General features: G+C 41.0%; 1 protein-coding gene across 1 annotated transcript in view; it reads left to right on the top strand.

Annotated features, from left to right (window-relative positions):
- Nucleotides 1-27,507, top strand: part of Mctp2 (multiple C2 and transmembrane domain containing 2) — a 227,462-nt gene that overhangs the window by 44,425 nt on the left and 155,530 nt on the right. The window contains 3 exon segments of the mRNA XM_032893415.1: nucleotides 3,653-4,169; nucleotides 11,751-11,813; nucleotides 13,376-13,484. Coding sequence (XP_032749306.1) covers nucleotides 3,723-4,169; nucleotides 11,751-11,813; nucleotides 13,376-13,484 — 619 coding nt within the window. The 5' untranslated portion in view covers nucleotides 3,653-3,722.

Below are 27,507 nucleotides of genomic sequence, written 5' to 3' on the forward strand. Positions count from 1 at the left end.
CCTTGGAAACTTACATGCTGTGGGATTCTGTTTAGGAGAATCTTGAAGAGAGTGCTGTCATGATGGAGACTAGATGCATGGTTATCAGAGGAAATATGTTTCTCCTGAAAGTATTCTAATGGTCGCTAATGTCTTCTTTCATCAATCTTTCCTGAGCCTCCCTACCCAAAGAAAATAGAGAGGATGAATTTGCAGGCACAGGCAGGTCAGTGCATGGATAACATTAATGCTTCCTGGCACACAACGGGCATCAGAGGTGTGTTTTTAAACCCCACCACCGCCTTAGTACATCTTTTTTAAATTTAACAGACACAAAGATTCCAAACCAGTCCTTTACATAAGCGCTCAATTCTTCTCATAGTTTCTTCTCAAAACAAATAGACTTCCCCACCAGGGGCATGCAAATCTCTTTAAGGACTTAGATTCTAAATAGAGATTGCCAGGAAGTTCTGTTGCAAGGCAGATTCTTGGGAATCAGGTTCATCTGATATATGGATTGGATTTAATTGTTTAAATATCATACACATTGTTAGATTTTATTATAGCGTTTTGAAACGAAATTGGCTTTAATGCCCTCTGCAATGAGTCAATTTCAGGGGCTTCTTTGAGAACCCTGTATGCCTGGGAGTGTGAACACGAAGGTCATCTTTGTTTGCCTACCTCTGCCCCACGTTTATTACTTGTATAAAATCTATAATGCCTCCTGCAACCCTCTCAAATGTTGTAGAGTTTTTCATTATAATTTATTCATTGAGTGTTTTGTCTTCTACTGCTCCCACTATGGTCACGTTCTTGTGTATCAATTATCTCTTTCTTGTGGAATTTTCTTTGTCCAAATGTCTCCTGGCTCTTATGTTGCTCTCACATCCAAGGCCATTGCTTTTGCTGAGAAGTTACTGCCATCCATCTCCACTTTCATGATTTTCATTTTTGTTTTTTAAAAAAGTCACATCCGATTCTTTTCTCTCTTCCAGTCCCTCCCATATCCTTCCCACTCCATACTCACCCAACTTCATTTTTTTTCTCTCTAAACCAGTGGTTCTCAACCTTCCTAATTCCTCAGCCCTTTAATACAGTTCCTCATGTTGTGGTGATCCCAACCGTAAGATTATTTTCACTGCTACTTCATAACTGTGATTTTGCTACTGTGGTGAAATGTAATATAAATATGTATGTTTTTCAATAGTCTGAGGTAACTGCTGTGAACGAGTTGTTTGGGATCATGCCCCACAGATTGAGAACCACTGCTTTAAACAAACAAAAACAAACAAAACAAAAACAAAAAAAAGTTCACACATAAAAGTAAAAAAACAAATCCACAACATCTGTTTTGTGTTGGTGACTATTCCTGATCATGAGGCCTACCAGGGAATGTGGTTGATATACTTAGTGTCACTTCATTTGAGGAAAGTTTTGCCCTATCCTAGTATCCGTACATTGCAAATAGCTTCTTAGGTAGGGGTTGGACTTTGTAACCACTTCTGCTTCTTGTGATGTGACTGTATGTCTTTAAGTGCACATGCCATGTATAGTCTGTCGAGTCTCTCTTCATTCATCTATCCATCAACCCATTATGCCAGAATAAAGCAACACAGACTCAGAAAGACAAACACTGCATGTTTTCTCTTATATGTGGATATTAGCTTTTAAGTTTTGGGTATATGGTGTGTGTGTGTGTGTGTGTGTGTGTGTGTGTGTGTGTGTGTGTTAGCAACATACCAGAACTTCCTGATATTTGAGACTGTTTCTTTACTTTTGTTCTTGTTGATCAGAATCACAGTTTTCAATGTTAAGAACTGTAGCCTGTTGTAATTACTTTGGATTTTGGTTAGATTATTCTCAGATGTTTCACTTGGACCGGGTTGTTCTTATTTCTCTGATGAATCTTTGGAGCTGTGACTTATGCTCTGGTTCCATTATAGTACCAGTCAAATTGCAAATGTCTTCCATTAAGTTATTAGAAGCTTTTGGATATGATCTATTTTCTCTATGCAATCTCATCCCCACTGGAGAATTAAGAAAACTAGGATATAATATGATGTCATGACCCTGGACCAACAGCAAAGTAGCATGTAGCAAAATAGAATTTGAACCTAAAGAGTCTGTCTTTAGATCCCAAGGATTTAGTAGTGCTAGAGACACCAAGTGCATCCTGGGAGAATCTCTTGCCTGTGGTGATAGGCAGTAGGCTTTGGGCTTTAGAGATCTATATTGTAATCTTCAGTAGGCTAATGGCCATGTGAACATTGACTTACAGAGATCTTTGAGTATTCTTTCCACTACTAACTACTTTGTCTTGAGATGAAGGGGTAGGAGAAAAAAAGGCACTAACGGTTGCTTTCGAGAAGTGCTTCTCTTCCCCACCCCCAAGCTCTCTGCTTTGTTCCTTGGCCAAATGAGGCAACCTTCCTGCAGCCTAGTTCCCAGTGCCTTGACCACACTCCATCACATCAGAAGGATATTGTGAAGCATTTGGCACATGAAATGGGTTCATTGCTCCAAATTTGACTTTTATTGACTCTATGATTAATCCAACCTTTTATATGTCAAATCACCATGGCATTTTCAATGTGACTACCTATGTATCTACGTAGTCATTCCCACCCACACATATGTGAGATACCTGTATGCTTTTCCATCTGCACCCCAGTTCCTGATTACAGCAAATACTCAATATTCAGAGATCCTTCATTTAGAAGTGCTTCCTCACAGGAGCCTGATATGGATGGCTCCTGAGAGGCTCTGCCAGAGCTTTACTGATAACATATGAGGATGTTTGTAGCTAACCATCAGACTGAGCATGGGGACCCCTATGGAGGAGTTAGAAAAAGGACTGAAGGAACTGAAGGGGTTTGCAACCCCATAGGAAGAACAACAATATCTATCAACCAACCAGAACCCTCCCCCCCAACCCCAGAGTTCCCGGGGACTAAACCACCAACCAAAGAGAACACGTCAGGGGAACCATAGCTTCAGTTGCATATGTAGCAGAGAATGGCATTGTCTGAGATCAATAGGAGGAGAAGCCCTTGGTTCTATGAAGGCTGGTTCCCCCAATGTAGGGGAATGCCAGGGTGCTGAGGTGGGAGTGGGTGGGTGGGAGTGGGAACATCTTCATAGAAGAAGGGGGAGAGGGAGGGGGGCTGGAGAGTGGGGGGAAGGGGTAACATTTGAAATGTAATTCGATAAAATATCCAATAAAAATGGCTAAAGCACTATTATTTTTAATAGGCAAAAAAGAAAGAAAAGAAAGAGCGAGAGAGCGAGAGGGGGGGAAGGAGAGAGAGAGAGAGCGCGAGCGCGAGGGAGAGAGAGAATGGCTCCCATTGGTTAAGGTGAAGAAATGTTGTAGTAACTGCCTTAGGAAATACCTTAGTTTTGCTATCCCTAGAGAGGAGTAAGTAGTCTTTTTCTACGAAGCTTAGGCTCAACCTGATAATCCCATCTATTTACTTTTTTATTGTTACTGATTTTAAACTCTTAAATATTATATATCCTAAAAATTACCTTTCCCAATCTTTGTGAAAGAATGACCTTATGTTTCACTTCTCATTAAGGGATGAAGAGTAAACATTCTGAATCAATTTCCTTTGGGCATGGCCATATACAGCCAGAAGTCTCATGTCTTCTCCTTATTTATGCTGTTTTGCAGAAGTCACTGACTGTTTTCCAGCAGAGGCACACTCTATTGAGGAGTGGAATTCTTGATTCTTCATGCAGTTATGGATCTGGATAAACCATCTGTCTGGGGATCACTAAAACAGCGGACTAGACCATTGTTGATCAACCTGAGCAAGAAGAAGGCTAAAAAGAGCCCCAGCAAACCTTTGGATTTAAGAGTGCAGCATCACCTGGACCGGCGCCTCAGCCTCTCGGTGCCTGATCTCCTGGAAGCAGAGGCTTTGGTTCCGGAAGGTCGGCCTTACTCCGGGCCCCAGTCATCCTACATCTCAGTACCAAACAGCCTGTCCACTGCAGGCATTGTCCCGAAGAGCAGCAGCAGCTCACTGAAGCAATCTGAGGAAGAGCTGGAATGGAGCCAGGAGGAAGCAAGCCATGTCCCTGGGGTGGACACCGACTCTGAAGAGATCTATGTCTCTCCTGCAGAAGAGTGGCAGGCATTCAGCCAGAGTGGCCTGGATCTGCACAAAGCTCCCGAGGAACCAGAAGTAAGACCTGGACTCTTCCTCCTAGCTTGCTTGCTTATTTACTTGTCTGTCTATCTATCTATCTGTCTGTCTGTCTATCTATCTATCTATCTATCTATCTATCTATCTACTTATTTATTTATTTATAGGTGCATTCCCTGTCCTTGGGAAATTTGAGTAAGAGTTATTTTGTGGTTATTCTGGATGGAGAGTATGTCATTTACGAGAATTTAAATTAATGTACTATTGATTGCACCGGTGTTCCCATTTGTTTTAGGGCTGACCTCTATGTATTTAAAAGCTAGAACAAAGGAACCTTCGAGGACCGTTTAAGGCTTCAGCAGCTCTAGAGGACGAGGTTTCTTTGTTCCATCTCCTGGCAAAGCCACTGAGCATGCAACTTTAACCTTTGGTTCTCCTCCTCCCCTCCTCTTCCTTTTCTTCCTCTTCCTTTTCTTCCTCTTCTCTTCTTCTTCCTTCTCTTCCTCTTGCCTCCAATAGGTCACCTTTTTCTGCACTGAGGTGAGGAGTAGCTATGAATGAAATCAATATGGCCATCCTTCTGCCACTACTAGCTCATTTAGACTTCTAGACAATGTGGACAATGTGATTTTTTTTTTTTTTTGTCGACATCTTGTAGACCAGTGGTTCTCAATCCCTTTAGGGGTTTAAGACCCTTTCATGGGCGTCACACATCAAATATCTGTATATCAGATTTTACAGTATTGTTTGTGACAGTAGCAAAATTACAGTTATGAAGTACCTAAAAAAATTTTACAGTTGGGGGGTCACCACATTATATGAGGAGCTGTATGTATTAAAGGACTGCAACTGTATTAAAGGATTGTAGCAAGAAGAAGATTGGGGAACACCATGTAGACAAGCATGAAAACTACGTTTTAGATGGTGTAGATGTTTATCTTTGATAATCAGAACCTAAAGGGTAGGCTTTCTACCTGTGGTAGAGGCCTGTGGTGTTTCTACCAGTGTGCATGCCATGCTAGGTTTTGGGAACTTCCTTAATCTCTGAAAAACAGATGTTAGAAACCAGTGATTGAACTTCTATTGCTGGAGTTTATTTTTTCAAAGCCTTGTTGTTTCAGGTAGGTTAACTGGTCAGTGTAATTATGCAAAAATATTTGGTTTTGGAAGAAGAATTTAAATTCTGGCACCAAATTCCCGAATCCTAATCCTGACTTGAACGATCAATTTAATCAGCCCACTTGGATATTTTTTGCTTGTTTAAATTCCTCTTAATTAATGATGCTGAAGCAGGTTCCAATGTTGAAGTAGGGGGGTTACCTTTTTTATTTATTTAAGATTAATCATAGAGTTGTATAAAAATTAAGTCTTCAGCTAAGGCTTTTGGATTTGCTTTTAGATGAAAATCTGTTAATCATGCAATGCGTCTGAAATTCTCTGTGGAATGGGTTCTGGGAATGGTGGTGCTATGACCATGTCCTTTTGGACATTGCTACTCATTAAATAAAGGCCTCAGCTATTTTTATTTTGACTTTAACATATGGCATTCTTTGGAAACTTTTATGATATTTAATATTTGTGAATTTGAAATATGTTTCCATTTTATGAAATGCAAATGAAGTAGATTTACTTATCTTGGTCAGCATGGGAAGCAAACCTGTTGATCAGATCTTAAAGCTCATCTTCATCATCAGTGCATTTGTCTGAGTCTGGGTGGATTTCTTGGCTTTTATCTACTAACGATTTCAAATTAGAAAGATGTTCAGGCTATGGGCGCTCACCTGCATTAGCCTTTCTGTAGTCTTTGTTGAATAAGTATAAATATTTGAGTGCTGTGTTGATCAAACATTGTGAAGGATATTATTAATGGTGAATACCATATCAGGATCATAGAGGGTCTAGTGTGGGTTTTGCACAGTTCGTGAGTCTTCCCTGGTCCCTTCTGTACAAAATGAATCTTTCCCACTTTCTAAGAGTCCAAAGGTTATCATTCGGAAAGAAGAGTTTCTCCCTCATTCTTCCCTGTAAATTGTTGATTTGGAAACTGTGCAGCTACAAGCGGAAGGGTCTAATTCATCCTTTGCTGAGGGCCTTGTTCTTTGCCCACAATAGCATCGTGTTCAACTACATTTAATTAAAAAAATCATTGATAGCAATTGACCCAGGTTAATAGAGTTTAATTTGTGGGTTTTCAAAATTGATTTCTTACTAGCATTTATTAGTTAAATAAAAATGGGCTTCATGGTGATGCAATGGAAGTTTTCTGGCCATGTAAATACTTGAAATCAAAACCAAACAAGGTAATGAATACGAGTTGTTTAAGTCTCCATGTTTGGAAATGTAAACAAACAAACAAACAAAAAATCAAAGACACAAAGAAATAGCAGGAGTGGGTGTGAGTCAAGGTCTTTCTGACTTATCCTTGTTTATTGAGGAATAGGAGTCTAAGTTGCCCTGAGGTGATCCTTATTTATTATGGGGTATTTTCATATCCCAATATAAGGTGACCGTTATAGGTGCTTTTGACACAGTTGTGCGTCTCCCTAAAGACCTAATTCTCTTGCCACTTGTTAGTGACTGTTTGGCCTCCTGGCTCTCAATTCTTTACCATAAATTGGCAATGCAGTGACAACCTTGGCATTCCTTAGTCGAAAATGATAGTGTTTTTGAATTATAAAGTGATAAGCAGATATAAACAAGTGGATTGTTTTGCTAACACCATTCTTGCAAAAAAAAAAAAAGCTTGCAAGAATTTATGGAAGGTCATTTGCAAATATTACTCATGGTTTAACAAGTGCCTGAGCACTAGCCAAGCACTTATATCAGGAATTGTATATGTCCAGAAGTTAGCTGTGTTTGACTTTGCGGGTGAAAAGGTATCTGTCACCACTTGTTTCTGATGTTGTGGCACGGGGAACACAGGAATGAATAGGTGGAGCTGGAATTCAAATGAATTCTCTTTAAAGGTAAACAGAAGAGAGTGAGGGCTGAATGTTGTAATTGGCTGTAGTTTGCTGAGTACAATTTTATAACATCCCAGGCCTGTCTGTGCACACACACTTTATATGTCCAGTGTTAAGTTAGATGGTATTCTGCAGCTTTGTTTCAGAGACAATCTTGGAGGTGAAAGAAAACTAAAGGCAGACCTTGACAGAGTTGCCATGGACCTTCTGGTAGTTTGTGCAGAGGTAGAATATGGAAAGATTAGGCCGATGTGTTGATTGTTAGATGGCTTCTCCTTATTCTTTCATTGTTTCCTGTGACTACTTAATGACCTCTCTGGCCTCTGTGGCCCTCATATTCCTGTTGCTTATGTTATTAATTCCTTTGTCTAGTAGATGTTTGCATTTGATCCTCTATTCTTAAATATTCATGGTGTTGAAAGCCTAAAGTGGGTTACAGAATTTAAATCATCTGCCACATAATACTCAGGCCTATATTCGTAGGCTTTCATGGAGTAGTTTTAAAAATGAAATAATTGATCTCAGCCAGTCTTATTCCTTATCGCCAGCTTTTCTGAATGTGGGTGTATGTCTTGACCTACTGAAACCAGTATGAAACCAGGCATGACACGTTTTGTTTTAGTTCTTGAGTATACTGCATAGCTAGGTCCTGTGACAGCCACATGGAAGGTGACATTCACACAAGAGCACATTCAGTGTATGGAAAAGTTTATTTGCTCATACCAATGTTTTGCTTTCAAGATCCTTGGTGACAAGATTGTGTGTGTGTGTGTGTGTGTGTGTGTGCACATTTTAGAGTATATTGACAATTATGTACATGTAGTTGCATGTCTTTACATGTGTTTAGTCATCAGAGGTCCCAGTTAGGTATTGGTTTTCAGGAGATGACCACCATGATTGCTGATACAGGGTCTCTCAATGGTGTGGAGCCCACCAAATAGCCTAGGCTGCTTTCCAGGAAGTCTCAGAAATTCATCCTTCTCTACTGCCTAGGACTGAGATTACAAATGTATACCACAGTGTCCAGCCTCTTACATGAGATCTGGCAATCAAACTTGGTCAGCAAGCACTTTACCAACAGAGTCATTTCTCTGGCCCTGTGTGTGTGTGTGTGTGTGTGTGTGTGTGTGTGTGTACGTATGTATCCATCTCAAACCTATGTAAACAAACCCTTCTGGATTTTAATGTATTTTTATTCCTTTAAGTCAGGGATTCACACTTAAAGGGGACACAAATTATGGATTCGCTTTCTATAGTGTAGTACACTAAAACAGTCTGAAGACATTAGTGTAAATTCATGTGTCACTAAAACCAAATCAAAGAAATAATACCTGCCTAAAGGCAATATTGCTTTGCATGAGAGATGAACACCCTCACATGTATATTAGATAACCGATAATAGGTCTTAATATATTTTGGTGAGATGTACTAGATTTTATGATGTTCAAAAGTATTCCTCCTTTCCTGAGTATGTACTTAACAACAGTCTGTTTAAAATCAATAGCTCATCAATCTGTATGCTCATGAGGTAGAATGTTACTTGGTAATTAAGGATGGGAATTTGGATGGTTTTGAAGGCATTGAGCAAAGTGAAAGATTCCATAAGTTGACATACTGCACGATTCTTTTTGACAGGTGAATCTATAAATGACAAAATTACATGGCAGAAATAGATCAGTGATTGTCTTGGGTGAGGAAAAGTACAAAAACTTTAGCATAGTGGGATAGAATGAAGGAGTTTTCTGAGTGGCTGGATTGTTGTGTATCCTGACCATAGAGCAGTTGTTCAAATCTATACCTGTTTAAAGTCACAGAACTCGTAGAAATATAGTAAGCTTACTGTGTGGTATTTTAACTTGTGGCAAATTAAAGCAAACCTAGTATGCTTTATTATTGTTATTGAGAACATAAGTACCAACATCCAATGGCATTGGGATATCAGCCTTTCCTTATGACATCATTTTCACTGCACTGCCTTTACTGAGACACAGAGTCAGAAGTCCTTCATCTAGTTATTAGGCTTACAGAGGAGATAAGAACATTGTGGATTCTGCTCAGTGGATAATTCTCTGGGTTCTGTGCAAGAGTGCACGGGAATAGTCTTAAGTTATGTGTCTCCCAGCTGCTATAAGTTGTCCTCTTGTGCATATGGAATGCTTTCCTGTTCGTATGGTAATCATTTTCCTTCCTCCCCGTGTATATACGGTGTGTGACAGTTACAGCGGCTGTGGGAACCATAACTTTAAGTTCTGTGACTTCTGTGAGTAAAACCGGCCATAATGTTGAATTAATGTCATTGCTCACATGGAATTTCCCTGCTACTATAAGTGGGAAACTTACAGTGTGTTTAAATAAAGGCTTGGCATTTATTTTTCAGTAGTATATAAATTATAGCACCCGTGTAGACTAATTTCATCATTTAAGTAGCATTACTACTAAATAGAGCAAGGCTAACACTGAGATTACACATAGAGTACCATGTGTTGGCAGAAGATGGTTTTAGCCTTCCTTCAAGATAGAAGATAGAATCTGGGGAGATGACTTAGCAGCGGAAGTGCTTGCTGCACCTACAGAGGATCCAGGTTTAGCCCCCAACCTCCCCAACTCTATTTTCAAGGACTCGAATGTAGTTTTCTGACCTCCAAAGGCACCAGGGATGCACAAGGTACATGTGTATACACATAGGTAAGACACACACACACACACACACACACGCACACACACACACACACACGCACACACACACACACACACACACACACACAAACACACAAACATCCACACACACATTCACACATTAAGTGGAAATGAATGAATACATAAATACATACATACATACATACATGCATACATAAGCATTTATGATCCTTGGCTAATAACAAATTGAAATTCTGATCTCAGCCCTCGTAGCTTTGCAGGACTGCCTTCAAACAGGTTAGTCAACTGGAATACTGATTTATTTAATAAAATGAAATGGTAGCAGAAAGCTTCCAGGTTTCAGAGCTCTAGAGAGTGCTGTTTACTATTGGTTCCAGGTGTTGAAACATCAGCATTGATAGAAGTCAATCAGGCAGAAATAGAATATACGGGGTAACGTGCAGCATGAAAGATGTACATGGAATCCCTTTGACATAAACAAAGTTGAGTAAGAATCTAAATGTTGATGGGCCTTCCTATCTTTCCTGGATGTCATTTAGAAACATCCCATCAAGCAAAACCAAGAACCGGAAGGAGAGGTTTCCTGGCACCGGACTGACCTGTTGTTGCACTCCTGTCTGTCATTAGCCTGGGCCCCACAAGGGGGTTTAAGACACCTTTGAATGCTAGGATAGTGACAGTACCTATGTGGGTTTAGGTGTAGTAAATGAAGTGCATTGGCCTTAGAGAAAACTCAAGTTCAGAAAATCCCCCTTTCCCTTCCTAGGTAAGTTGATATGAATTGAGCATGAGCGTTTCATGCTCTGGGGACATTGGGCCCTAGAGCTGTCAAGGACAGAGGTAAGTTTGAGATGAGTAGAATCCAAGAGCTCCAGGGCAGCCGTGCTTCTTAGCTGAAAGCTACTGGCATGCAGGCTCGTTTCTGAACATCATGGCCTCCTGGATGTTACCAAATCCAGATGTGGTAGGTCAGGGAACTTCTGCTTGTTTGAAGTAATCCACCCACTACTGAGTGGGAAGAAAAACAGCCCTGTTGTTCTGAAACTGTCCCAATGTTTGGAAGTCTTTGTCTAAGAGAAGGATGCTTACCATATCCCCAGTGGAAAGAAAGACTCATGTCATCTGTGCCTCCAAGCATGGCCTCCAAGCCAGTGGTTTATAGTCTAAGTACTCTCTGTATGCCTCCTGCCTGTCCCCAAGTTGATTTATAACCTTGGAGTTATCCATGCTTTGTTCATAAAAGTGGTTATCTGGACTGATGTGCGGGGTAAACAGAAGCATACTCAGATTTCCAGGAGAGGTGCATGCACAACCTGTCTTCTCCTGTCTGTGCTTTCCTGAAGGCGTCACCCTTTTCCTCTGCTCTCTGCAAAATCCCCAGCTCTTCTAGATAGTCTCTCATCTGTTTACATACAGACAAGCAGCCTGCTTACCCATATATTCTATAACCCATCCCTTCTTGGGCGTGGATGACATTCATACTAGGAACCACGTGTTACCCTGTAAAGTCACTCATGAGGAATTTTTGCTTCCTACCTATATTAGTGATTGAATAGTTGTGGGACCAATGGTGTCTAGTTGGAAAAGGGGTTTACAAATCACATATTGAACAGGTCCTTGTTGGTGGCCAAGCTGGGTTCTCTGGAGGATGAATGGCAGCACAGTTTACTTTGTGGTTGCAGGCCAGGCAGTCCTACCTGGGAAGGGGCTTGGCTATGTGCCCTCCTGATCTTCAGGAGAGCGCATGTTGTTTGCTCTATGCATGGATGTGTTCATAATCTAGGACCTGAACCATGTTCTAACTAAAGGCTTAGGTCACAGAGGCCATGGCCTGATAGATACTCTTGAGTTTGCCTCCTCTTGTCACGCAGCTGGCAAAACTTCCCACATACCCAAAAGTAGGCATGCAAATATGCTATTTCCAAAGAGCTGAGGGAAGGTTTTGTCACAGTCTATATTTATTTGCTGTCCTAAAGCAGGCTTTTCTTTATGTTTACAGAAGACTCATGGTAGTGACGATCTGAACGCTTCTATGTCATCTCAGCAATTTGAAGAACAATTGGTGAGTGACGTTCCTTACAAACTAACATCGATGTCAGCATCGAAAATACTTCTTACTCTTTGTATTTCTTTGCTTCTTTATCTTTAAAGTAGATGGCAGACTGCCCACCTATGGAAACATATCTTGCAACTTCTAGCTGGAAGAAATTAATTCAGGTTTATTGATTGGTCAGCCTGGAATAGATTTGTCTAAAAATACACACAGTAACCATGCAACTGAGTTTAGTAGGAAAGAGGACAAAGCCTTTTGAAGCCCTCTGAAACTTTGAAAAGAAGCTTGTCAAGCGCGGCTGCAGCCACAGGATCAATTGATTGAATGCCTAATGAAGGAATAATAAATCATTCCATCTGTCCCCTTTGAAGAAAGGCAGGAATTTGAACTTGGTCAAACATTGCGCAGGATTCAATACGATTCATAGGTATTCAAAAAAAATAAGCTTGGATTTGTGACTGTGCCCCATGAAAGTTGATGATTTCCTTGAGAGGGAAATAGCAGATCTTAGGGGATGGGAGAGCCTTAGAGCATAAATGAGACAAGGAGAGTAGATACTGAAGAGCGAAAGTGAAATGTGCCGGAACCAGAGAGCACAGAGCTGAGGAGGTCAAGTGTGAGTGTGGGGACACAGGTGAGGACACCCTGGTGCCTGGTGGACCGGAAAGCTAAGACTCATGTTTAGAACTGAAATTGTAGCCCATGTGAAGGAAGGCTACTAGACTTGGTAAGGACTGATGGGAATTTTAACAAGACATGGGAGACATTCAAGAGCTAAGGTGGGTATATGGACACAGGTTTGTGGGAACCAGCCCCGTCCTCCTCCCGTCATGCTATTTCTTCTCCAGTGCTTTATCCTCAGTTTTCAAATTAATTTATTCCCTACTCTATTGTGTGTGTGTGTGTGAGTGTGTGTGTGTGTCTATATACATATATGTGTATGTATGCATGCATACCTGTGCATGTGGGTACAGTTGCCTATTATGCACTTGGAGACTAAAGGGAAATATCATTTCCCATCATTTTCCACTTGGTCCTCTGAGGTAGAACCTTTCCCTGTATCAAGACTCAGATATTTTCTGTTAGGCTGGAATCCAGCCAACTCTAATAGTTCTCTTGTCTCCACCTCCCTAGCAGCTTGGGTTGCAGATATGTATAGAGTATTTTTGGCTTATTATGTGGGTGTTGGGACTGGAATCCCTGTCCTCATAATTATACAGCAAATGCCCAATGGCTGCTGAATCATCTCTCCAGTTCAAGTGTATAGTTTTATAGTAAGAAATGTCAAAATAAATAAAGGAGTTTAAGGGTTTTGGACATTGACATATTATTCATAATTGTTGGAAAGTTAATCTTGTGATTGCCTGTGAAATTAAATAAAATCCCATTGGAGAAAATATAAAAAGAACTATCTAATAGTGCAGTCATGATCATGTCATCAAATCAAAGTGTATGACAGACAGCTGGGGTTCATAGTTGACCAGCGTGATATTTATCTTTCCCTATTAGAGTAAGCAGTGACTCTGCTCGGCCTTACATTTCAGACTTAGATGCCTTTTTCTTCTGTGCAGACTCTTGGAGAAGCTAGTGATTGTGTGAGTCACCTCCCCAGCCCCTTCGCCTACCTCCTCACCATACACCTGAAGGAAGGTCGTAACCTCGTGGTCCGGGATCGCTGCGGTAAGGTTGGTCTGTTGTGCGCTTGCTCTCTGTAGCTATAAAGGCCTTCTCTGTGCCCTGGTATGAAAGCCAGAATTAACCAATGTCCATTCCACATTGATTAGAGACGAGTTCAACTCTCACACTATGCCTCTGGCCTCAGAGTCCTCCCCACCCATTTATAGTGTGTTAGTTAAAAGTGATAAATGCTGGATTAGGGTATACACTAAAAACTCTATTCAACTTTAACAACCTCTTTCAAGTTCTTATCTCTAAGCTCTGTCACATTCTGAGGAAGTGTGGACTAGGACTCTCTTAGGAATTTAGAAAGGAAAACCATAAACATTATTTGTCAGCCAGTTTTTGATTTCTGAAGAAATAACTGATAGAAGATTTAAAGGGAGAGATGGAATTTTGCTCAGAGGATCAGAGATTTGGGTCCAAGTTGCTCTGGCTCCGTCTCATTTGGGCCTCAGCAGAGGCAGAGCACCCTGACATGTGACCAGTGATGCTGTTCGCGTCATGATAGACACGAAGCAGAAGAGGCAAGATTAGGAGGGGGCTGTGGATGAGACATAGCCATCAGAGACACAGCAACATGGATTTGCTCTCCCTCCCACGAAGTCTTTGTCAGCTTCATGCAGTGCATTAAAATTTGAAACCCCACATGAAAATGATAAATGCTGGTTTCCTTTTAAAAAGAAGTCATAGTAACAACATATAAAGCTATTTTAGAATGAAATAGCTGTGATAATTTATATGTGGAATAAATCAAGTAATCCAGAGAAATAGTCACCTGGACTTACGATTTTATTAAAATGAGTGGATGAGTTTTAAAGATGGTGCCATCCGATGTGCTGATTGCTTCAGATAGCCTTCAGACTTCTTCCCCCCCATGAGATCCCAGAAGATCTCACAGGATCCCACAGGACCCCGCAGGATCCCTCTATTTTATCGTCTTTCCTTTGCTTGCCTTCTGTACAGGTCTCTATACGTCTCTCATATGTATATGTATTTAAATTAACTTGAGATCACAATACCTACATTGTTGTGCAGTAAGTTTTGCTTTTGACTTTACAACTCATCTTCAGGATAGTCCATGGTTTTCTTTGCAAATATATTATCTCTCTTTAAACTTAATATGTTACTTCATGTCCTTTGCATGTTTGAGTCTCTGAGGAAGCATGCCATCCTTTCTGGGTTCTTGTGCTCCCACTTACGGATGCCATCTTTGCTCGCCATGGCCTAGCTTCAGTTAAGAGGATTAAGTTATGTGGCTGGGCAGGGTGAACGGGTAGTACCTGTTGGGTTCTTCCTACTCTGCTGCTAACCAGCTCCTGCCACCTGCCACTTAAGGTCTTCTTTCTGGCTTACTGCCCACGCTGTCTGCTCCTGTTTGTCCACACATGCTTGGCTGGTCCTCGTGTAACATCAATGGGCAATGGAGCATCCATCCATCCTCTGCTATCTGAATGCTGCTGCAGCCCCTGTGCTAACAGCACACCACTCAGCTTCCGCTTCTCTTATCTGCTGCCTTCAAGCCTGGGGCAAGGCTAGCTCATGTGCTGCGCACATTCTTCTCTTAGTCATCCCACCTCTGCCCCAGAAACCTTCCTACCGCCTCTCTATACTGCATGAATTCATGCTGCCCTTTCTTACACACATCTGCTCTCACCTACCTGACTTCTGTCAGGACTGTGTGAAATATATTCTTTCTCCTTACAAAAATTTTTCTCACTGTCTCCTTCCATCTGGAGTTTTCAAAACAGGACACCGCATTGTGTTCATCAGTAAAAGGTTGGTTGTGTATTCAGCTCCACAGTTTATCTGTCATCTGAGTCTCTTGAGTTCCATATCGGTCATAAACATATACATCTCATGGTAAGTTAATGAGAGCATTCACCTAGATCTTCATATCTAGGATAACATCTGAGGGATGTGATCATTAGTCAGTATAAACTGACCACTTACAGATGACCTGACTCTGGACCTGCTAAGTGTTCCAGTGACTGCTACTGTCAAAAAAGACCACTGTCAAGTCCATTTTGTGACAATGTCCTCAGATGTTAAGAGCATTCTGGAGGGAATGTGATTAACTTTGAGACCTGGTACACACACACACACACACACACACACACACACACACACACACACACACAGAACACAAACATACACACACAGAGATACACGCATACATTTTTTCTTTTTCTGTATGTATAGTTTATATATAGTGTATATTAAATTATATATTGTATATGATATGATATATGGTATGTGATATGTAAATGTTTTGGAATCCCTTTCCCTCCAAGTCTATAACTCTGGGACAGTCATTGGCCCTGGATCATTTTTGTGAGCCAGCTGCCCCTTTTCTGATCTTTTTGGTTCTCTCTTATATATGTGAGTTCTCTTACCATCTAATTCTTGGTACATCATTCTAATGCAGTCACTGCACATGGCTGTACATTGATCAGTGCACCTCAGCGATGATGAAACTATTGTCGTGTCAGAAGGAGAATGGAACACTGTTCCATGCACAAGTTCATGTACACTATTTTCATACTTCGGTGTTTTTATTTATTTATGAGATACTATGTTTAGGTATGTACAAATATATGTAATCATCATATCTGCACCAGTGTCTTATGCTTTACCTTAAACCCTTCTCATCTCCTCACTGGAGGAACATTCACCATCTTTTCTGTCAGAAACATGTTATGTATTACTTTGGTTATAGTCACTGTACTGGGCAGCAGAACCCTAAAACTTCTTGCTCTACCTGGCTGTGCCTTTATGCCCATGACTAGCCTCTGTCTCCCTCTCTTTCCATATTCTTCTTGTCCCGTGGTACCCACCATTCTGCTCTCCATTTCTCTGGGAGTCCACATAGAAGTGAGAACACAGAGCGCTTGCTTTCTGAGCCTCGCTCATTTCACTTAACATCGTGTTCTTCAGGCCCATCCCTCTGTCACCGGAGAGTACTTAGTCATGATTCACAAGGGAGAGGTATATTTCTATTTTATTTTTTATTAAGTGCAATAATAAATTTACTCTTTAATTTGAAAATCTAAATGCATCTAATTGATCAGACATTAACTTTCAGTTGTGATGAGGAGCTTTGCAAAGTATTCAAATATTTTAAGTTATCCCTCAGCTCAGGCGAACAGCTAGAAGATTGCTAATTTCAGTGCACGGTTTTCATTTTGTAGGCTTTAGTGATAGAAGTTATTTTTGGTGGATCATTCTTTTTTCACTAAAGAGTTCCGCATTTTCTTTGGGTTTGTACAAAACCATTCCTGTTTATGAAGCCTTCTGTCTAGATGTAGGTTGTCAAATGGTTCATACACAAGGCCCACTATTAAGTATTTTAGGCTTCATGACCCACAAGTTACAGCCATTTAACATCTGTAAACCATTTAACAGATACCTGTGAAGAATACACATGCAAATGAATATGGCAGTTTTCTGCGTTAATATATTCAAAACAAATGAATACAAACTAGACATTGGGATGGACTGAACCCAGGACCTTAAGTTTGCTGACCTCTATCTACAATATTATGATCTAATGTTAGGATTCACCCTCCAAAATCCTGCTTTTAAAAGCATAGTGGCTGTAAGCACTGTTAGAAGATGTATTGTCAAGCAGTCATCTAGATTATACTTTATACTTTTAATAGACCTGTCTAGGTAGTCACTTGGTAAAAAAACCAAAATAGTGCACTGGTACCTGGAGATATTAGGCAATCGGAAGTCATTTTTGTGGTATTTCTCTAGGGCAGTGGGGTGAAAACTCAGTTTCAGGAGAAAACTGCACAGACAACATCAGGAAAGTACAAAGCTCTGCTGAGGAGGGGGGTCTTGACCCCCACACGGGAATCAATGGAAAAGGAGCCTCCTAGGCACTCCAGTGCCCCCTGTTGGCCAGGGCTGAGAAATGCAAGCTGCTGATGAGTTTGCTTCTACTGTGACAATGTGGAGATTTTTCTGGGATGTTTTTATGACATCTATTAAGACACAGATTTGTCATGGGCTCTCCAGAAAGATTCAATAAGGCACTGTGGCTCAGAATGCTGACCTGGTTTAGTTCTGATGTCCTACGTCAGTCAGCGGCCAATCAGGATAAGCTTTTCTGATGCTTGCTTGTTTTCTTATGGTACCTCTCTTTCTCTCCCTCCCCTTCATCCTTCCATCTCTCTCCATTCCTTTCTTTCCCCTCCATTCCCCTCTCTATTCCCCTTTTCTCCTCGTAAACATGAATAACTATGGCTATCAGAACAGTGTCATGCCATACCCAGAGGCTTTAATTGCTTAGCTCTAGAAGTATGGACACATATCAAAGGTTGCCTTGGCAGTGTTCTTTCTCCTGTAGAATTTTCTTTGGGTTTCTGACATGTCCTTCTGCCCATGCCACACTGTCACCAGCAATGGGCATTTTGTACCTAACTAAGGGATGTCTTTCTTTCCTGGCAGGCAGTTGTGCTTGCTACAGCCTTAGCCTCAGATGCTGCACGTTGTCTGGACATGGTCTTGAGCTCACTGGTTGAGGAGAAACATCCTTGTCATTTCCCACTCAGTAATTGCCGGTTCTTGGTTTGCCTCTTTACAACAGTTAATTTCCTCCTTTGTATCCCGTGTTACCTTCTTACTTTTGGCCTGGAAAACCGCATCTGCTGCATGGGTTTTGAGCAAAGAAGACTTGTCTTTTTCGTTGTTTTTGGGGTGGTCCTATTCTAGTCATTGAGATCTAAAGCTAAAGGGACACAACGTGTTTTAAGTACAGTTGCATCGGAACTTGGTTGATGCGTAGAGCAAATGAGATCCTGCAAATGAGATCAGTTTCCCATAGAAAGGAATGCAACTGTGATGATAACTGGTATTACAGCTAGTGGAGCTCAGGCCGGCAGCCTTACCTTCCACACTCACAGAGGTCTGGAATTTCTTATACAGATGAAGTCTCTTGACCCTTGGCAAAACTCCCATCTCATGCCCTCTCATATCCATACATCACTAATTTCTGGAAATTAACATCCTCCATGTTAAAGCTTGTTTTCCCTTGATTTCGGGCTAACTTGTTACCCACATTCAGTGGTGACCTAGAAGAATACTATGTTGCTGGTGCCCTCTCCTGGCCGGACTTGGATATTGCAAAGGGGAAAAATGAAATTCACCATAACAACCTGAGGGCCATAACCAATCACTGTGATCTCATCATCTATTATTAGTATTAGTATTAGTATGTTTATATGTATATGTGTATGTGTGCTCACGTGAATGTTCCCATGATGTGTGTGGACACAAGAATGCCACAGCAAGTATGTTGAACTTAGAGAACAACTTTGTGGCAGTCATTCTCTCCCTGTACTGGTTCTGGCAATCCACCTCAGGTCATTAAACTGGTGTGGCAAATATCTTTACCCACTGAGCCATCTTGCTGCCCTTCAAGTTTTAATATTACAAACCATGCTCCCAGAAATGTGCCCATGTATACAACTTTGGTCATAGCTTCTTTGCAAGTCAGCTATAGATTTGCATAGATTTCCTTCAGTCCCATGGTCACCTGACTTGCTCTGTGTTCTCATTACCCAAGTGGCAGTTTGCTCCTCAGAAAGGCTTGTTCTCACCAGAAGCAATGAAGCGGCTCACTTCTATTACCTCCGTTGACTGTAGAATAGCTTTGCCAATTGGGGAGAGGAAAAGCCTCATCCTCTTGTTTCCTCAAATCAGTGTTTGCATCAATAATTTTGGACATTTAAATATGTGTGTTGACATTTAATCTTTCATCTTTGCAAGTCCTCTTCTGTGTGGAATGGCCCCCTGCTTCTACAGTTTGCTGGGCATGTTCACAAATGGGATTGTGAATTGTGTCTGTTGTGAAAGTGTTGCTTGTTTTCACTTCCTATTCTGAAGATCTCTGTTTACACGTCTTCTACAGAGGCCTTGGTCCCTTGCATCAGTCACATTAGCCCACACATCTCTGTCTGTTTTTCTTTTTTTTTTATTTTCCATTTGTATGTTTCTTTTCTCTCTCTCTCTCTCTCTCTCTCTCTCTCTCTCTCTCTCTCTCTCTCTCTCTCTCTCTCTCTCTTCAATTTTAGGACCTGAATTAAAAACTTAGTCACCACCCCCCCCAAAAAAAAATGACGTTTAGATGAACAAGGACAAATCTTTCTTTCCCTAATGATTACGTTGCCTCTTTGCAATGACTGTACACGCATGTGCCATTATACATTCCAGCGGTACGTCCTTGGCATCATCTGGATTTCTGCTGACGTGTTCCATCATGCAAGAGTCAGGTGCTCATCATAGTGGGACTTCATCTATGCCACCTGATGAGCCCCTTTTGATGTTGCAAGCTCTCAGCTCTGCCTCTCTCTGGAGTTCCGTCTCTGAACACCAGATGGCATGAGAGCCTCACTATGCATGTACAGGAGGCCAAAAAGCTGTGGGCTGCTGTGTCAGGAGCAACCCGGAAAGCTTGCTTGGATGCAAACCCCATCCAGTGGCGTGGGTGCCTTCCTTCATGCCTGACTGTGTCAGTGCTTGTTCAAACAGTAAAACAAATGAACACAGCTGAGTTTGGTATCTGTTTGTCTGGGCCCCCTTCCCACCCTGCATAGATCCCACAAGACATGCCGGTCCTAAAAGCCTTTGTGTTTATCCATTTCTGAGGGCTCATTGGGGACTGTTAGGACTTCATTTTGTTTTGAGACTCCACTCACTCCTGCCATGCTTGGGATGTTTGGTACTTGCTATTCTGATGAGCCAGCTTCCACATAATCCTTTCTCAGTGCTCATGAAGGACCGAGGAAAGTAAGCCTGGAATGACTCCTGTGTGTGCTGCACCCATCTTCACCACTGACCTGAACTTACCCTAGCATAGTTTTCATCTGCTTCTATGGGAATTCTCTATGTTGGTGACGGTTATCAGACATATGTGATTTGTCCCCTGCTATTGTATCATATGCACATATGAATCATGGATATAAAGGATGGATATATATATATATATATATACATATATAAATCTGGATGTTTAAAAAAGCTTAGCAATGGGTTAGGAAGGCAAAATCAGCATAATATGTTGCAAGTATTTAAAATTTGGTTTAATTTAAGTTTAATATTTTATTTTATGTTTATAAGAGTATGCCATGTATGTATGTATGTATGTATGTATGTATGTATGTGTACCTTGGGCATGTCTAGAACTCATGGAAGCAGAAGATGCTGGAAGCCAGAAGAGGGTGTCAGATTCACTTAGATAGAAGGGTGCGGGGCTCCACCCAGGTGCTGTCATTTGAATCTAGGTCATCTTCCAGAGTGGGCGTTCTTAGCCACTGAACTCTACAAACTCCAGCTCTCTCCAAAACTGTTATGCAAACAAAGTGATAGGTACAGGATATGTTGAAACATAGGCTATGGAGCCTAAAAAGGGAAGAGTAATGGTGAGAAAGAAATGAAATTGAAAGAAAATCCAGGGTTAAAGCAAACAGATTCTCAGAGGGTAAAGTCAGGCGGTACTGGATGTGGCTGGAGGATCTACACGGGAGGTCCTGTGGCTAGGAGAGCCCAATGGCTCCAGAAACGCTCAGTGCCTGCTTTATTGCAGCATTGATAAATTCTGTTATTTATCTCACAGGGGTTTTTATGAATTTCATAAACAGTTAATTAATTCTGCCATAATTGATTCCTGGAACATTGTTCAGTAAAGTGGATATTCCTGTTTATTTTTACCATACAGACCTGTGCATTGCCTGAAGCCATTATTTCTTAAAGTCCAACCAGGGCCAGAACTTGCTCAAGGGACCACTGGAGATTTTATATTGAGGCATCCCCTTAAAGGAGGGAAGTCGTTCCTGTTCAAATAGGGTGGATACATTAGCAAGTCGTGTTTTAAGGACATTGAGGAGAACACAGTGGAACATTGAGGAGAACACAGCTCTTCTGGGGTTAAAAATGGAAAAAGCAGATTCCAGAACCAGATAGCTGCTGTCTATAGAAGTAACCCGGGCTGGGACATAGCTACAGATGGTTGTGTTCTCAGGAAGATCTTTGGATTAGGATTCTTCTGAACTCATATGCTGTGTAAGGAATGATTCTTTCTTTTCATATGATCAAGGGAACTGCTCTCTTTCTTTCTGTTCCCCTTCTGGTTTCTGAATGGAACTGTTAGGGATGCTGTGTGCAGGCATTGTTGTGTCTGCATGGCTCCACTGTGCTCCTATGCAGATGTCATAACTGACATATTCTCCTCTCATTTTATTGTTTTATCCTGGAAGTTGTCTTTTTTTTTTTTTTTAAAAATTTCACCAGTCTCAAAGGCAGAACTCTCAGACCCCATACTGCCAGTCTAGATTTCTAGAGTACCCTGATGTCCTCAGTGAATGATCTCTGGGCTTTTAGATAGAGAAGAAACCCATGTTCATGGGGACTTAAAAGTTTAAAGTTTGTATACACCTATTTCCTTCCAGAACACCTAAGGACGTTTCAGAGAAGTTTGCCTGAGTGTGTGGAATTTCTGAATTCTGAGTGAGGAATTTAAGATGATACGTTTTCTTCCCATCTCCTCACACAGAAGGTGATAGAGAAGTCCATGCTTTGAGAGATAGCAATAAAGAGACTTTATAGGAAGGAATTAGTCATGTGAATTACCTTGGACATTAAAACAAAGTAAATGGACATTAGAACTACATAAATGGCTATTTGCTCTCCCGTTTTTAAACTTAACTCAATAGTGATGCTAAAATTAGCCTTTCCGAGGAGGCATTCTTGGTAACTTCTGGAGCTGGCGATCATTAAAGTAGATTGGCTTGTTTGTTCTCAAGGGAATCTTTTGAGAATGGTAGTTTTCCCGAATTACAAAGGAGAATAGTATAGTACAAGGAAATTGAGTGAATTATTCAAGATTACACAGTTACTCACAAGATGTTTGTGCACTAACTTCAACGTCCCCGTGGGGAACCGGGTGTGACACAGGCATACGCCTTTCTCTCTGCCAGCTCAGATGTGGATGGATTAAATGTCACATTTATAGAGATTCCAGGCATTGTTTTCTATATTCAAATTAGTTCGTAAGTGCCTTCTGAGAAAGTTTTAAGTCGTATTTATACTGCTGTATCTGTTAGTGAGACTTTTGCTTATTATCATCAACTATTATTTTTAGTGTGTGTGTGTGTGTGTATGTGTGTGTGTATACACTCTCTTGTTTGTGAGTGTAGTTTCATGCATGCTGAGGCATATGGGTAGGTCAGTGGGCAATTTTTGACAGTCAATTCCTTTGTACTAGGAGTACTAGTGACCGATTTCTTCAGGAAATAAACTCTCTTACTCATCAAGCCACCTCACTGGTCCTGTAAATGGGGTTTAATATTTCACTGCATGTTTTAAAAATTCCAGGAGATAACATGGAGGAGCCATCTCAAATGACTCTGGTGACACACTCCTTTCATTGTGCAGAACACCATACGCTGTTTTTTTATTTTCCAGTTTTAAAGGCATTTGTGTATGGGGTGTGTGTGTGTGTGTGTGTGTGTGTGTGTGTGTGTGTGTGTGTGTATGAATTTGGAGGTCCCAGGTTGATGACTTGAATCAACCTTATATATATTTATATATAATAAGTATATATATGTATTTACATATGTGTATATAAATATGTATGTAATTTATTATATTTAAACATATATCATTATAAATAATACATATAATGGCATTATTTATTATTTATATAGCATGCTATATTCTTAAATATATTTATTACAATTTATAGCTTATTGTAATTTATTATGACAAATATAATTTATTTATAATAAATACATATATTAAATATATTAAAATACATATATTTTTTATTCTTGGTAGGGCCCTTTAATTAGAACCAATGCTCATACATATGATTAGTGTCTTCTGCGATGCCTGTCTCTCAGTCTGGAGCTATAGCTAAGATGCCATGCATACCCAGCACAGACCTGGGTTCTGGGGATCTGAAAACAGTTCTCAGCAGGCACACACTCTCCCCACACTCTCCCTCCCCCAGTCCCCACATGAGCTTCTTAGGGCCTGAGCTCAGCTTTCTGCTCTACCTCTCTCAACTCTTTCCTACAGCATTAGGCTGAGCTACCAGATGTCCTTGCTTTGTCCCCCTTCTCCTTCATTCTAAATTATAAGCTGCTGTCAGATTTATATGTGCAAAGCTTGGCTCTGATCACTTTCCTCTCCTCCTGAGTGAACCTAAATTTCCTTCCTCTTCATACTAAAATAACTCCAGATGGACCGAAAACTTAAGTGTAAAAAAAGAAAATGTACAAAAAAAAAAATCAATGGGGAAGAAACACTGCTGAATTAATTTAAAATCTTACGGCTAAGGGGGATAAAATGCTTCTAAGCAGGATGTGAAAGTACAAAGCCAGAAGCCAGACCTTGGTTAATTTCGTTAAATAAGAAACAAAAATAACTTATGGCCAGTAATAACTTGTTAAATAAATTCTGACAAGCTGTACGGTTGGTGAGCAATTTCCATGAGGAAGAATTCATTCCCGTTGCAGCCAGAAGATGAGTTGAGCGCACAGAAAGGTGACAAAGTAATGGGAACAACTGAGTGACAAACAAATAGATGTTGTAGCAGGAAAGCCACTGAAAGGGTTGAGGGTGAAGGGAGAGGGAGGTAGGCTCCCCCTCCCCTCCCCCGCTAACATTAAACTAAAGGTTTAAAATATTGTTAAGGAATACGAAAAGAGATGGAAACATCGTTTGCTCAGAGTTTGATAAGTGTTTAGAAGATTTACTTGATGTTTATTTATATGTTGCTGTTTGTGTCTGTATGTACTGTGCATGTATGTGGGTGCTCTCGGAGGCCGGAAGTAAGTGTTAGATCCCCTGGGAGCTGCCCCAAGTGAATTCGGAGAACCAAGTTGGAGTCTCCTCCAAGAGCAGCAAGCTCTCCTTTCCACAGAGCCAACTTTCCCACCCCTACGTTGGATGAGCTTTAGGAAGAATTTTTATGTCTGCTAGATCCAGAATGAGCCTTTGTCATACTTCGTGTGTTCCAAACTTGCTATAAAACTGGGATTCCAGGATAGATATTGAAGCCTGCCAGTCGAACTCCTGTTCCTAATAGGTAAAACCTCAACCATTTGCCTACCCTGGTATAGTGCAGCAAGGATGCGTTTAGTTGGAAATACACCAGGAGGCGCATATTGTTGGTGTGACCCTAGCTTCAGGGCACATTACTTTAGAAAATGCAGTCATTTAGGAATGATTCTTACATAGTCTTGTAAAACACCCAAGAAACTGCTTGTGGATATCACACCAGACAAATAGGATCAGGGGCCAGGAAGAGGATGTGGGCTTTGTTTCAAATCATACCTTTCAAAATTGTGGGCATATGTTACTTTTACTTTAAAAAAAAAAATAAAAAGGCCGGGAACAGGAAATAAAACACCCACATTTCTTGCAGAATAATAACTAAGCCTTTATTGTACTGTTAAGGGCACTTTGGTCTCTGACTTAAAACAGCCTGTTGTAATCTGTTTTCTTTCTTTTCTATTTTTTTTTCTCTTCAATTTCTGGGTTCACTGAAATGCTTGCTTAACATTATAACTCTAATTATTTTGGGGGTCTCCCGTCTGCTCCAGTGACCCTAGTCTTTGTTCCTGTTTGCTCCCAGGTTGATTTCCCCTCTTGCCTCCCTCATTTGAGCCCTCACTGACGAGTGAGGTAGGAACTACATTTCCTACCTACTGAGCAGAACTCCACCCCATGTTTATTTCTTTTGACCCTTATCCCCTGGGATCACGTGCTATGTGAGGGGTACCCTTGCTATCAGATTCAGAAGAGTGGGATCTTTTGTCCACATGTCTTTGTGATACCGAGGCTATCTAGCAAATAGCAAGACTTGGAAGAGATCAGAAGTATTTGTGGTCTGGTGACATGGTTGACAGGTACATGTGAAGGGAGAGTGAGCATCTCTAGGTTAGAGGGATGTTCCTTAAGCAGGAATAATTATGATTCAAATAGTTCTTCGTGCCTCCCTGCTGCAGGGATTATGACCAGCTACCAGTATCTCTTGCAAAAACCTCCATTCCCAGGGATCTGTATGGGGTTAGTTCTGATGCCTTTGTCGACTCTCTAATCCATGAATATGCAAGTCCTTTATATAGAACATTGTATATAAACTGCCATATATGTGTATGTGCAGCTATGGTATTATATGTAAACTATCATAAAAATTCTGTATACCCTATATGCATTTCTCTTCATGTTTTGCTTCATCTGTAGATGAATTATACAATATCAACGCCATGTAAATAAACAGTTGTGCTGTGTGTGGGGTAATGACTAGTTCAGGAGTATGTACTTAGTAAGGACTCATTTCACATATTTAAAAAAATATGTTGTTGTCTATGGTTGGTTGAATCTGTGCATGTAGACATTTTGTTATGAAAGCCACAGTCCATCTAGTGTGGGAGAAGGCGATTGGCCCCGGGCCCTAAGAGTCATGGTTTGGGGCTCTATGGAGGCACAGGCTGGTCTCTAGTCCTTGCTTCCTTCTCCCCTAAGAGTATCAACGACCATAAGAAAGAGACTCTTTGTATCTGAAGCTCCCAGGGAGGAAGGTTAAAGTCCACCCATTCAGGTGTCAGCTCGGCATTTGTATAATGTGGGAGTAGCATTCCTGAGCTGCCTGGCCCCCTTTCAGAACCTGCCTAGTTGAGATGCCACTTCCCTGACAGTCAGGCACTTAGGCTCAGAGAGAAAAAAAAAAATCACCACGCGCTCCCCACCCCCCCTCCTCGCAAATTTTCTCTAACAATTAACACTGCACTAACTTGACACCCTCTTTCCTTGTTTGGCTTTGTAAACCCTGGTCCTTTTTTTCTATTAATTCCAGACATTAATATTTTTTTTTTCATGCAACTGCCGCCATTCACCCGTGAAACAGTTTGAACATTATGTAGCTGTCAAGATGCTTGGGGATTACCCAGTATGCCTTGCCTGTGAGAAAGTGACACCACAGAGGCCGAGTTTTGAGATGTTTATTTTGAGAGTACGCTGACAAGCATGAAGGTCTGATCCCAGAGTGGCAATTTCATTTAATTAAAGGCCTCTTTTTATTATAGTTTCCCCCCACTTTTTTTTATATATATATATATCAGGATGATTGTTAAAGCCTGACTAGCCAGAGGTGTTCTCTCATGCAGCTGAAGGAGGGGTGAGCAGATGCTCATTCACCAGTGAGAATTCCACTGAGTGGCTGTGAATGCATTTATTTTTACTAGCCCTCAAGAACTGTTCAGCATGGGTACGTGTTTCCAATGAAGGCTGGGCTTCTGTTCCTGTGCTGCCAAACTGTAGATGTTAGAATTAGACACATATGATTCTTGTAGCTTATTTTAATTTCTTTGTTTAAAGTTAGTGCTTTTGTATTACGTAAATGCTAACTCAGAAAACTCTTGCTTTAGGAGAGCTATCGACATTGAATAATGTATACCGTCTTGGTCTATAGTGATGCCCCCTCCCATTCCAACAGCTGGGAGAGGTATCCCACTTACTTTCAATGCTTTTGAGTGTTAAAGCCATGTGGAAACCTGAGAGGTGCCTAAGTGTCAGGTTGTTAAGGAATGATAGTTCTTAATGACAGGTAAGATTCGCAGCAAAGTAGGGGAGTTAATTTATGCTATAATATTTGTAGATGATATTAGATTGATTTTTATATCAGAAATTCCTTTCAGTGAACATTATTGGAGCCTGTCTTGGGGCCCTGAATTTAACAGGAGGCCCTTGCATGCGTCTTCATAGGGCTGGGTTTCACGAAAGACCACAAAGCCATACTTTTACAAGGCGCAAGCTTTGTAAAATGCTTTGTAAAGCGTAAGATGCTACATTAGTAGCATCTTGAGCAGATAGGCCTTCCCCATCTCCCTGCAGATTGCTCATTTTCTCTTGTTTCCTCGCTGACCCCATACAGACGAGCACGTCTATCCTTAGCACCTTGGCTGATCCACACATTCGTGTAACGCACAGGCACAACACATAATTGGTGTATTAT

The sequence above is a fragment of the Rattus rattus genome, chromosome 2 (genome assembly GCF_011064425.1).
Source record: "Rattus rattus isolate New Zealand chromosome 2, Rrattus_CSIRO_v1, whole genome shotgun sequence".
Lineage (NCBI taxonomy): Eukaryota > Metazoa > Chordata > Mammalia > Rodentia > Muridae > Rattus > Rattus rattus.